Below are 12,560 nucleotides of genomic sequence, written 5' to 3' on the forward strand. Positions count from 1 at the left end.
GCCCACCGTCCCAGACGGTGTCGGAGCGCCCGGTGCCAGGCCGCAATACCAGTCAGCCCGTAGTGGCACCCGTGGCCCGCGGCCACCCGGCTCCCAGAGCCGCGACTTCATCCGAGTCAAAGAGATAGAAGAAGCTATTTACATAAGAAATTCGGATCACCCACGAGGCTTCCGTACTCACTCGCTTCAGGCTTGCCACTGCTCTGCGGGCGCTCAGCCTCGCTCTCCCAGGATGCAGACCACGTGGCTCTCGTACCGACGAATGCCATTAAGAAAAAACACTTGCGAAAAGGCTTAGCATGTTGACATGTTCAAACACACTACAGCCACCATCACCTCGCTCAAGAAAGCACGCCGCCGACGCTAGCGATCAAAATTCACGCTAGGCCTACGCTTCGGTTCAAACAAAGGTCTCGAACGAAGCAAACTGTTAAAACTATCGTCCGATGCCCCAAGAGCCCCACGTTGGGCGCCAGATGTGGGTTCCTCTCACACCCGTACTCTTGGGACAAAGGAACGACAGTACACAGTATGCAAACAATCACAAGGGCATTTATTGCACCTTTCATAGATCAGTGCCTGCTAGCCGAGTTGCTATTCACAACACATGCCGATGGGCGCGCGACAAATCTAGAAGTCTGACTCACCGCGACCGGAAGCGAGCGAATATGTTCGCCCCACGCTGGATCCCAAGGCCTGGTCGTTCGCGTGTATGGTCACGCGAATCGTGGCGCGTTCGAGGGCGGCCACGCGAGGCGGTCTCGCAGAAGCATGGGTCGGCGCGCACGCGGGAGACGTCCCCGCCGCGCGCCGACCGGGCAAGAGGGTCGCTGCACGTGCGGCACGATCGTCCCGCTTCCTGTCTCGAACCCAACAACCCGAGCGCCTTGTCTCCCGACGCCCGAGTAACCCCGCAGCGGCGCGACGCTCGCGCCATCTCTCGCACCGCGCTTGTACCACCCGACCGCCGCGGGCGCCAGGCCACGCGGGGGGCGAAGCCGCCCTGCAGGAGACGAGCCATGCGGGAAAACTAGATCTCAGGGGAGGCGTGAGAGTCACGCATCCCCACAGTACGGATCAGCAAGGCCGTCATATCTTCGAAGACTAGATCCTGTACGTAACCTTGCTCTCCAACTTGCCACAGAAGCATATAGAACATCTCCAGTATGTAGAAACTAACGAACCATCTCTAAACGACAGACATTGTTTGCTTTTTGGAACCCATGCGCTGAAATTTTGCACGTTACCTTCACACCCCTGTTTTAACATAGTTCGCAGTGGCAAGCAAGAAACCTTACCACCAACAGACCCTGTACTGTAAAGCTGCTTTCCTCGGATTTGAAGAAATATGTTGTAAATTAAATAACCCACACAGGTATTTGTATGTCATTAAAGGACCCCAAGCATTGCCTCCATTGAATAACCTTCACGCTATCTGTGATTTCACATTAACAAACTTAAAGAAAAGTGAAATGCTGCAGGAGCACTTGATCCAAGGGTTCTACACTGTGCAAGAAAAATACTGGGACTTCACAGAGTTTTACACAGGTGGATCCAAAATACACGAAGACGTAGGCTGCAGAGTTATTAGGGTAGGGCGAAAAAAAAGGTGCATTTACCCTGTCACATGTCGCTTTAATCTTCACTGCTGAAATTTTTGCACTATACATAGCAGTAAACAAAGCAATAGAAAATGACAGCCGTAAGACAGTTATCTACAGCGCTTCTTTGTGCGCACTTCAATCTTTAGCATCCAAAAAGTACAGGTTACCAATTTTAGGAGACTTACTGAAAGCTATTGCAGAAGCGAGCAATAATGAAATTGTCTGCTGGGTTGCAAGCCATGTCAGGATAAGTGGAAATGAAAAGCCAGATAAGTGTGCAGCTAAAGCAAGAAATAATGCCATCAAACACTTAGAGATGCCGTCAACCGACTGCATGGCGGAATTTTGAGCACTGACTAAGCAATGGCAATTAAGGTGGGTTGGAAATATAAATAACAAGCTCCATGTTATAAAACCAACGCTTCGTGAATGGAAATCTTGCAGACACCAAGAACACTTCATAGAAGTAGTTTTGTGCCGACTTTGAATTGCCCATACACACCTGGCCCACAGCTTCCTTCTACGTAAAGAATAACAACCAACTTGTGAGAATTGTGGAGAAATTTTAAGTGTAAATCGTTTTCTGATATTTTATCTGATACGAGAGCAGGAACAAAAACAGATTTTTCATTGTTATATGGAAAAGGCTAGACATTTCACCCTGCACTGCTAATTGGATTACAACTAAACGATCTCATCAGATTTCGAATATCTACACAAATACTACATAAACATTAAGACCCCTTTGCCCTAATACTTCGCCGGGAATGTTTAAACATCTTTAATGACCTCTGAATTTGGTGTAAACCGACACTTTGTGTTTGGCGCAAGATAGCCTTAATCACTTTTGCGCCAAAAAACCCAACTCAACAACAACAACAAAGGCGGCACAGCTGTCCCTGTCTGTGCCCCTGACAAAACAAAAATATGTGGGACCACCATGCCGTTTTCGTGCTTTTATTTCTCCCACTGAATAAATCAAGTCTTTCTTCCCTCACTGAGCTAGTTAGATTTGCTTTGATTCTGATAGAGGTGCCGTTCACAGCATTTAGCTCCTGACTTCACTCCAAGCACAGTGGGCCTTGTTGTAGTGAAATTACCACTGCCAGTATAGTGTGAAAAGACTGTGGTTCTGTTTACATTCGATTGGCCAGCGCTGCAGATGCAGCATTAAACTGTGCCCCCCTTTTTCCCCTGCAGCCAGTGTCACCATTTGGCAAGGTGGTCAAGGTGGTGCGGACCGCGCCCGAGCCCAAGAAGAGGCCCCGGCGCGAGAGCTTCACCGATGAGCCCGCACTCTTCAGCCAGCCAGACGTACTGCATAAGGAGCACGAGCCACAAGCAGCGGCCGTACCTGCACCATCTGCTGCCGCACCAGTGTCAACAGCCGGAGCCACGGCACCCGTGGCAACGACTCCGACAACACCCAAGCCTGCTTTCCTCAGTAACGAGTCAGTGTACGACTCGGTGGAGGCACACGTGGCACGCCTCGCTGGCGGGGTAGAGCACAGTCTGGTGCCTACCACCGTGCCGACACCTGTTGCAGCTGTGCCAGCTACTCCGGTGACGAATGCACCCGCAGCACAACCTGCGGGGGCAATCGTGTCTCAGCACAAGCCAACGACTGCTGCCAAGCATGGTGAGAACTGCGGCCTTTCTCTTCTCGGCAGTCCTCTCGTTTGTGATTTCTGGGAGGAAAGTGGGGACTGCAGAGTGTAGAGACATAAGAAACAGGGCTACATTGTTGGAAACAAGGTCCAGCGTTTCTGGCTAAGTTGTCTTCAATAGCAGTGGGATACTCCCCACAAAGCTTCCGATAACTGTAATCTGGTGTCATAGGCGCCGACTACTACAGGGGGCTCCGTGGCCCTAGCCCCCTCTGGAGTTGTCGAGGGGGGGGGGGGGGGGGGCTTACAGTGCCATTGCTCTTGGACCCTTTCTGCACTATCTTCATGATCAGCCCACGGTTTTCGCACACACACACACACGAAAAAGGCACGAAAGCCTAGCCATAAGCAGCTTCGCTGCAAAAGTAGTGGCCTATTTCACTGTCCAACTACAATCCATGTTAAACGAATGTTTTCTTTTATTGGGCCTGCGGGGCAGTAGGGTGCTTGATTTTTACAACGAAATGGCCTGTGTAGCTAAGGATTCTGTAAGTCCTGCCCACTTCATTATAAAGGCGTTTGATTGTATAATGGGAACCAAGTCTGCGCATTTAAGTGAAGATGCCTATAAATACTGATTGTGCACAAGCAACTGCTTTCAGTTCAACTGTTGTGATCATGCTTATCATTGTTGCTACCGCTGAGTATTTGGTGCCCTAATGTGTTTTCATGTAACAGTAGCACCATCACTTCTCCATTCATGTTCTTTTGTCCCTCACTTTCTCTGTTGCTGCTCCCAATGGCTTCTGCTTTTCATGGGCGTGAAAGAATTCGAATCATGTGCACTCTGAAACTGGATATTGTTTAGATTCTTTCTGTTTGAGGTTTGGAATTGCAGAAGTTGCTCCTGCTATGATGTCTTCTGCTCCAAAAAGGGTTTTTTATTTCTTTTTTTCTTGTTTCTTTGCAAGCATCTATAAGGTTCACCTCTGTAGCTGAGGATGTTTGCAGGACACATTCATTGCTAAAATCAGTTGCACGAGATGCTAGGAAAGACAGCTCCATGTCTCTTACCTTGAGCTGTGTCATGTTGCCAGTTCACCAATGATTCACCTGCACCAGGTCCTGCAATTCATGGGATCTAGTGAAATCTCGATATACCGTATTTACTTGCAAAATGTCGTGTGCCAAGTCTAGCTAATATTCATCACGCTTATTATTTGTCGAATGCTACGCGAACAACTCAAACCAAGTGGTCTGCTTGCACCAAACATTGTTAAGTAATTGCCTCATTTCATTACTTTCATCACTTTCCGCCTTTATTATGTGTAGGCTTTATAATGGTTGTGGTCAACAACAGAAAAGGCGCCTTTCGATTCTTCTCATCTGCACTCTTGGGCACGCAACAAATCACGAGCGGCAACGATAGTAGCGACGTTTACACTGATACATTAAAGTGTACCCTATTCATAAGCCAACGCCTGTAACACAGCTATTCACCCACCCTTAGCGAAAACGTGCCGTGTTAGGATAGTAGTGAAGACAGATGCCGCAGTTTCCGCAGCATGCCGCCCATCTGTTTCTGTCCCCTCAAAGGAGGAGGAGACAAAAGAGAGGAAAGGCAGGGAGGTTAGCCAGGTCCCCTCAAAGTGGACATGGCTGCGTTAGTGCCGCAAACTTGCCGATATTAACGATATTATTTATTACTGATACAGAACAAACTGTTTCAATGCACGTAATGTACTCATGAGAAGAAAGAAATCGCATTTGGCGCGTTCGACTTGCTCCGCCGGCCGCCATTTTTGTTTTGGTGTCCTGCAGCAAACGCGGGACGAAAAAAACTTTTCTTTTCGCAGGAAATTTAACCTGCATAATGATGGCACCCCTGATTTTGCGTCAATTTTTCTGACAAAAAAGTGCAATCATTATGGGAGTAAATACGGTAATAAACTTCAGGGGACCGCACCAAATTGTTTGTTATTCTGAAAGGTCGTTATAGAGAAAGCCCCAAAATTAACTATTTTACCCATCAGTTCATCAGTTGGCACCATATGAGCTATTCACAAGAACGCCGCTGTCAGTTCTAGGCTCATGCTGTTGCTATTTTTCATAGATTCCGCTGCCGCGCACCACCGCAGTACGGTATATAGAGTGGCATGCGCAAAAAAGACGCTGGCACCAAGAAACCAAACGAAGAAGGAAGCTCATGCCGCCTATAAAGCATAATGTGTCTTCTTCTTCTTCCTCTTTTTTTTACATTCATTGCCGTTTACACTGCAATTGTCTCACTCAAGGCGGACACCTCAACTATTGCAAAGTGCAAGCATGTGTAAACAACACCGTCAGGAAAGTACAACCGTGTCACATGCCTGCGAGCACGGAGGTTACGTATCTTCACCCACGTAACTGGTACAGCCACAGAAAGAAGCGAGAAAGAAAGAAGAGGCGAGCACTGAAGGAAGGACAAAAGAAGAAAGAGACTCGCCTCCGTTTGCTAGGCGACACTTGTCTAGGCGGAGCATGCGTTCGCAAAACCTGATGCATCGTCACCTCCACAAGAAATAAATTTTTTTTTTTAAAGCCTATCGGTGTTTCTCCCTCCGGCTCTGTCTCAGGTTTTCCAAACTCGTAGCACTGCAGCGTCCACTTTCTGCACCTTGTCGTCTCCTAGCCTACGGCTCCAGCTACGATAAAGAATGCACGGAAATCTAAGAATCCCCAGATTTTGGAACGTTGGTTTGTATAGTACTGAGGCATTAACATGACACACAAACTGAATAACCATCATTATTGTGAAAAGTTTGGTATTCTGAAGTTCTCAGTACTGAAATAATTTTACATTGAAACTATGCACAGTCCGCAGGGGATTTCTGAAAAGGTCGTTAATCTGAAAAGTATGTCAATCTGGTGTTCGTAGTAACGAAATTTGACTGTACATAACTTTTACTTTACTTTCTACCCTGTTTCATTTTGCTGTGCCCCTTGACGAATTCATCTGTTTCAGGACCTGCAGAAGCCAAGTCAATGCCAAAGAAGCCGACACCTACAAAGCCGGCTGCCGCAAAACCGGGCCACCCGGGCCAACCGGACCATAAGAAACCGGCGCTGGCCGTAGCCGTCAAGTCGGCACCGCCACCACCGAGTCCCGCTAAAGTAAAGCATGCCGGACAGCCTGCGGCACCTTCGCCGAAGACACCCAAGATTGCCAAGGCGAGCCCCAAGACACCCCAGGGGAAGACGCCGGGGTCGGCAAAGAAGCCGGAGCCACACAGGCAACCAAAGAAGATGCGGCCCGAGCCGCCCACTACACCAGTTGCAGCGGTAACGGCACCGGTTACTGGCACCCCGCCTGCCGTGGTTGTGGCAGAACGGCCAAAGAGGCAGAGCAAGGAAAAGTTTAAGCGAGCCATGATGCGCAAGCGAGGTGGGTTGGGGCCGCTCTTTTCTCTGTGTGCTTGTGCAAAGGGCCGCATTGCTAATGCCAAGCACTAGGGCGCCATTACTCCTTGGACAATGCCAAGAGTCACCTTTTTCGGGGTTGCATTTATTTGGGAAATGCTCCGGGGTCACATGCTTCTTGCTGCAGTGTTTTGAATTTTAAGAAACGAGACACCAGTCACTTTCCCTTATGCCTGTAACTCAAAACAAATGCCAACTCTGAAATGTGCAAGCGCTTGTGTGAGCACGTGGCAGCCACCATAGAACAAACTGAAAAATCAGTTTTGGCGGAAGCCGAGAGGTTGCAGCTCTTCCAGAGCGGCACTAGGTGGCACTTTAATCCTTAATTTCATGAATTATAAAACGGTTATTTTTACAAATTATTTTCTCACCTTTTATTATAAATTTAATGAACAAAAACTCATACTAAAATTCTCAGATTTATTACGACTGTAATATTAGAGATGAAAATGGCCGAGCGATCTTGTTGCCATGGGCAAAAAACAAAGTCTCACTGACTGTGTTCTTGTTAGCGCAGTGTGTGGAATGAAACAAAACAAGTGCTTTTTGCATTCAGGCATAAATGAACGTTGCACTTCCTCCATCTTACTGATGACTTTTCGTGCAAGATGGCCGCTTACACCTTTGCAACTTCTCATGTAATTCTGGCCAATGGCCGACTTGTTCAGAACAGACTTTTTTGGGCGGCATTGCAGCAGCTGGTGCCTGCGCTCTTTTGGCTTGAATCTGGGATTGCATATCTTGGGAAGAAGGCCTTCCTGGTCGCTTGTTGGGTGGGCACTTCTTGTGAGAGGTCAGATATTCTGCAATTTCTGTTTTGAATTGAGGCTGCATGGTGAAGTTGTGCTGCACAATCTCAGAGACGACGCATTGTTTGCCTTTGTCTTGCATGCCACTGAACAGATGGCAGCGCATGGGCCATTTGCCGCTCAAATTCATACTGTGCCAAATATGGCACGCATCTATTTCCGATTCTCTACCCTAGTTGTGGAGGTAATAATGGGCTCAAATTGATGAGACCATAGAACATGCCAAAATAATCTTTCCACGTTTCTGCAGTAAAAATTTAGCAAGGAAAAAAAAAAGCAATTGCTCTCGATTGCCCACCCGACTGTGTGCTGTGTGCTAGTGGAAGGGCACTAGTGGGAAGCACACAGTGGAGAAGCCAAGGGGGCGGCAAATCCCCGCCAAAAAATTTGAGTGTCTCGACAGCGAGAGGACTCGCCACAGCACGCCATTGCTATCTCGGAGGCCACGTGCTGAAGATGCAGCTACGTGCCACTGTCCTGTCTAGACCAGCAGTGCAAAGATGAAATGGGACTTTTCTGTCCTTTTGAGATCGCATACGTACATATCCTTCCCTTATTTAACTCAGAATTAACGATAATATTATTACTGAGAATGTTCTCGCGATCACAAAATCATCCAATAGCTGTTGGTGGGTTTCGCTGCTTACGGTAATGACATTGTGAAGGCGGGAGCAAGCAATTTTTTCTATGTTTTTGACACGGGATCGTAAATTTTCTGATTACAGCAGGTTTTCTTACTATGTTAAAAACGTGTTTCAGGGCCCCTCTAGGGCTCATGTAAAAATTTTTTTAACTACCATAATGGCTCCATTTTATAAAATTTACATAGAATACACAGAATTTACATAGAAATATGTCTGCAAATAGTGTGGAAATTATAAGTCAACAAAAGCAATGATTGTATGATTGTTATTGCCATTATGTTGTGAGGTGGTCTTTTGTCATAAGCCGGCAAGTGATTGTTGCTCGTGACGAGCTGAGGTCGTCAAGATCTCTTAGGGATTTAAGTAGAAGAACGTCACTGGGGGCACGTTCCACGTATTGCTGGCAAAATAAGATTGTTGCATGCAACTGTTATTCTGTGCACATGTCTGTCACCTTGGCAACTTGCCCTCTTTGCAGAGATGGGTCGTCGGGTGGACGACGAAGACGTGGAGGACAGCTCGGAGGAGGTGCACGACTCGGACTGGTCTTCGGAAGATGACCCAGAGCGGCTGTGGTGCATCTGCCGCAAGCCGCACAATGACAAGTGCGTGCTCGGCATCTTGACTCGTTGTAGCGCATTCTCATTCGGGGCTGCAGTTGCCTTTTCAGTTTGCAAGGGAGCACGAGTCCACATCAGTTACGTGGTCGCGGGAGGTACCTTTTCTTTCCCCGAGCGTGCAACAAAAATGCGATGGCAGCGCCATGTGCATCGCAGATTCACTGTGCTGCAAGAAAATCCTGGGGGCCATTCTGCCACGGCAGATAAATCTTGACTTTGGGAAATGTGTGTTCTGAATTTGCCGAGAGCTGGTGTTACGTGCATGGGCGATATGTGCTGCAGTGCCGGGTGCTATCCCAGGATGGTTTTCCATGACTTTGGAGCAGTGCCCCCACACCTGTTTTCTTGAATGGGTCACTGTGTCTGCATGAATATAATGGTTATGCTCCCACTAAAGCAAGTACAGGAATCCTTATGACCCAGGAAATTGGTAAAGATACAACATGTACGAATGAAGTGTAATGCAGCCGCATCAATGGGTTTGCTAAATGTCCTTTTAATACATTGGGATGGGCAGTCTCTTCTTGCAGCACAGGTCTTCACATAGCCACCTATGCTTGGGGCATAGCTTGTGGGAAAGAGTGTATTGTAGTAATGGGTTGTCCATCCCTCTGTGCCAAAACGTGCTGCCACGAATGTGGCCAGGTCCAGGAGAAGGCCTGGCACGACGAGAAGATCTGATTCAGGCTGAATATCTGCCAGTGCAGCTGCCGGTACAGACTGAGGCTATGGGCACGTGTCATTTCATCACTTCGAAACCCATATATCACATTTCTTGTTGCAGAGCTTGTAGTGGTCTTTGAAGGCCTTGAATGTCAAAATGCCATTTTCAAAGCCTTGAAATCTGTTTTCAGCCGAGTTTAGCAGTTTTTCATTAGATGGTTGCATACAAGGTTTGTGCGAGATACCAGCTTATCTATGGTGTCCTTGTGTGCCACATAATTAGGGGGCACTAAGCCATGTCGTGTTCGTCTGTGGAATGTGGAATAAATCGGCAGTGTGTTGCATCGTGCAAGCACAGATGTAGTGGCTTTGTGGTAGGGAGCCGTCTGTTTGTTTGCGATAGTTTCTGTCAACCCTGTTTCTGTGTTTGAGGCCACCTTTGCGCTACCGTGTGGCCGTCACCCCTTGTCAGGGATCCTTACGACTGGAGACTCAAACAGTTTGTGTGCGCCAGCTGCCTGTTTCCCAACAATGCCCATGCGTAGTTAGGGCCATGCTGAGTTGCGAAAGCACAGCTTCAACATTAATTTCCTTCCATTGATGCATTGGCTTTGCCCAAGAGTGTTACCCGCCGTGGTTGCTCAGTAGCTATGGTGTTGGGCTGCTGAGCACGAGGTCGCAGGATCGAATCCCAACCACGGCAGCCACATTTCGATGGGGGCGAAATGAGAAAACATCCCTGTACTTAGATTTAGGTGCTCGTTAAAGAACCCCAGGTGGCTGAAATTTTCAGAGCCCTCCACTACAGCGTGCCTCATAATCAGAAAGTGGTTTTGGCATGCAAAACCCCATAATTTAATCGTAATTTTGCCCAAGTGTGTAGCGCTCTAGTTGCTAAATTTGCTGCATAGGATGGTCAAGAATTGGCGTGTGGAGGAGAATCTTGCACTGGGGGGTATTTGGAGCATGATTTAAAAATTTTTCGGGCTGACAGTTCTTAGAGAAAAAAAAAGTACGTCAATATATTCATGCAGGAACAGTGCTTTTTCACAACACAGTGTCAACATGCCCAGTATTGTGATTTTTCTTAAACACCAAATGCCTTGTGAGGAATAGTGCCTAGTTGCAACTCTCAACAGTAATCCCAAAAGGTAGCAGCGCACATTCTTGCCCAATAATCTGCGTGGGAAAGCAAGGTAAGGACATAGGTACCCATGAGCAAAGCTCTGAAATTCAGTTCTGCCAACAACTCGTCACAATAACGTGCAAAAATAAAGGCTGTGGTCTTGCCGTGTAGACTGACGTAAGTGTCTCACAGTTGTCCTGTTTCAACTGTTGCATGGGTTTCAAGCACTGCCTGTGTTGCGTATTTTCTGTTCACTCATTATGCTTGTTCTCTTTCCTTTACTCGCTACTTCTGCTGCTACCGTATTTACTCAATTTTGAGCACCCCCACTCCTTTTTTTTTCTTTTTTTTATTCTCGGCACTTGAAGTATGGTGATACACATATGGGCCAAGGGAGTGTTAGCCATGCTTATTTGCCATAACGATTGTTGCATGACACCACTTTGGGGCATGTACGATTAGCATTGCATGTTTTACAGCATTGAGGTGGCATGAGGCCTTTCCTGTCCGCGCTTTTCTTTATTACTACTTTTTCAAACAATAGCATAATACTTCAAGATCATTAACAGTCCTTTAAAAATCCATAAGACGAGTGAGAAAACGACTAGTGGCAACCGTCGGCCTTCCAGCGTTGTGTTCATGGTTGCAGAACACAGAAACGGAAATTATTCTCTTAACTGCCCCCCACCCACCCAGTTTTTTCTTTTATTATGTTCTTTGTAAGTATATTTCTGGAATAAGCAACATGTCAGCGAATGTATTGAGCATAGCACCTGCATTGATGAAAGTGTTGAGGCTGCCAGTTGGTTGAAGTTGTGGACACATCTGTTCATCTCTTCCTGAAACGGCACTGAGGAACTAAATGCATAGTGTTGCTGGCATTGGCACGTTTTAGTAGATCATCCCTTTATAACATATCTGATATGGTCATAGCGTGCATCACTAGTCACTGTCATTATTTCAATACAGATGTATTTCGTGCACTTAACAGCAAATGTTTTTAGGCCTCTATACAGCCACGTTACATCTCCCCTTTTTGTTATTGACCTCGCCATTGACTTCTACTTAACATTTCTTGACGCCTTTTGGCCATCCCTCACCTTTACACTGGAAAAAAAAAAACGCATATATCATCATCATCATCAGAACCAAATGCAACAAACATAGTCGGGACATGGTTTGGGCAAAAAGGAAGCAAAAGTATTAATGTGGCCTATGAACGTTGGCATAGCTGTGACCAATGCTACTGACACTTCTGTTTATGTTCCTTGTGTGTGTGTGCGTCTGTAACAGATACATGCAGGTTTCGCTCGTCTTGGCCGAGTCCTGTCCATTAGACAGCACATGTACCTACTGCATTACCAAAATGTCCCGGTCGCAGAGGTCCATACTTCTGGCACTTACTAGAGCAACCTTTTTCAAGATGTTGTGGAACACCAATCTAAAAATAATGGAGTGCTTGTCACGAACAGAATGTTATGCTTCTTCAATTAAGACTAACCAACAAACTTTTGATTGATCACTTCAGGAATTGCACTTCAGCAATAGCCAAACGGCCACCTTTACCATTAGGCAAGGCGTAGTAAGGTGGAAGACGTGCAAAAAAACAGATGTGTGGCAATGTCCCCCCCCGCCTCCCAGACTCACTGTGACATAGATTTTGACATCTGTTAGGGCACAGCCAATCGCTTGTCGGTAGTGGGGTAATAGTTTCCATTCTAAAGGAACCACACACTTATAAATTTCAACAACTTTTGTCAAGGTGTAAAGGGCCAATTGGAATAATTAAGGATGTCGCACGCGGGCACTGGCACTATGGTCATGGTGAAAAAATTAAAATTCAAGAAAGGAATTTTCTCAATTAATAATCGAGGCTTTTTTACCAAATTAATGGAAATAGGATTTTAAGAAATACTAGTCAGTCTGTGCTGATTAAATGTTTCCCTTTGCTGTTCCTCCAACAGTACAGGCTTCAAAATGATGTTTGTTCAGAGCATTGAGAAACATGTAGTTGCTTCCAACACGGTT

At 46.7% G+C, this 12,560-nt stretch overlaps 1 protein-coding gene across 3 annotated transcripts in view; it reads left to right on the forward strand.

The window, feature by feature from the left end:
* pps (protein partner of snf) overlaps positions 1–12,560 on the forward strand; it is a 145,966-nt gene that overhangs the window by 68,564 nt on the left and 64,842 nt on the right. For all 3 annotated transcript variants that reach the window (XM_075690710.1, XM_075690709.1, XM_075690711.1), the window contains exons 7-9: positions 2,805–3,243; positions 6,216–6,635; positions 8,602–8,728. In XM_075690710.1, coding sequence (XP_075546825.1) covers positions 2,805–3,243; positions 6,216–6,635; positions 8,602–8,728 — 986 coding nt within the window. The remainder of the gene's footprint in view (positions 1–2,804; positions 3,244–6,215; positions 6,636–8,601; positions 8,729–12,560) is intronic.

This window comes from Dermacentor variabilis, chromosome 4 (assembly GCF_050947875.1).
Source record: "Dermacentor variabilis isolate Ectoservices chromosome 4, ASM5094787v1, whole genome shotgun sequence".
Taxonomy (NCBI): Eukaryota; Metazoa; Arthropoda; class Arachnida; order Ixodida; family Ixodidae; genus Dermacentor; species Dermacentor variabilis.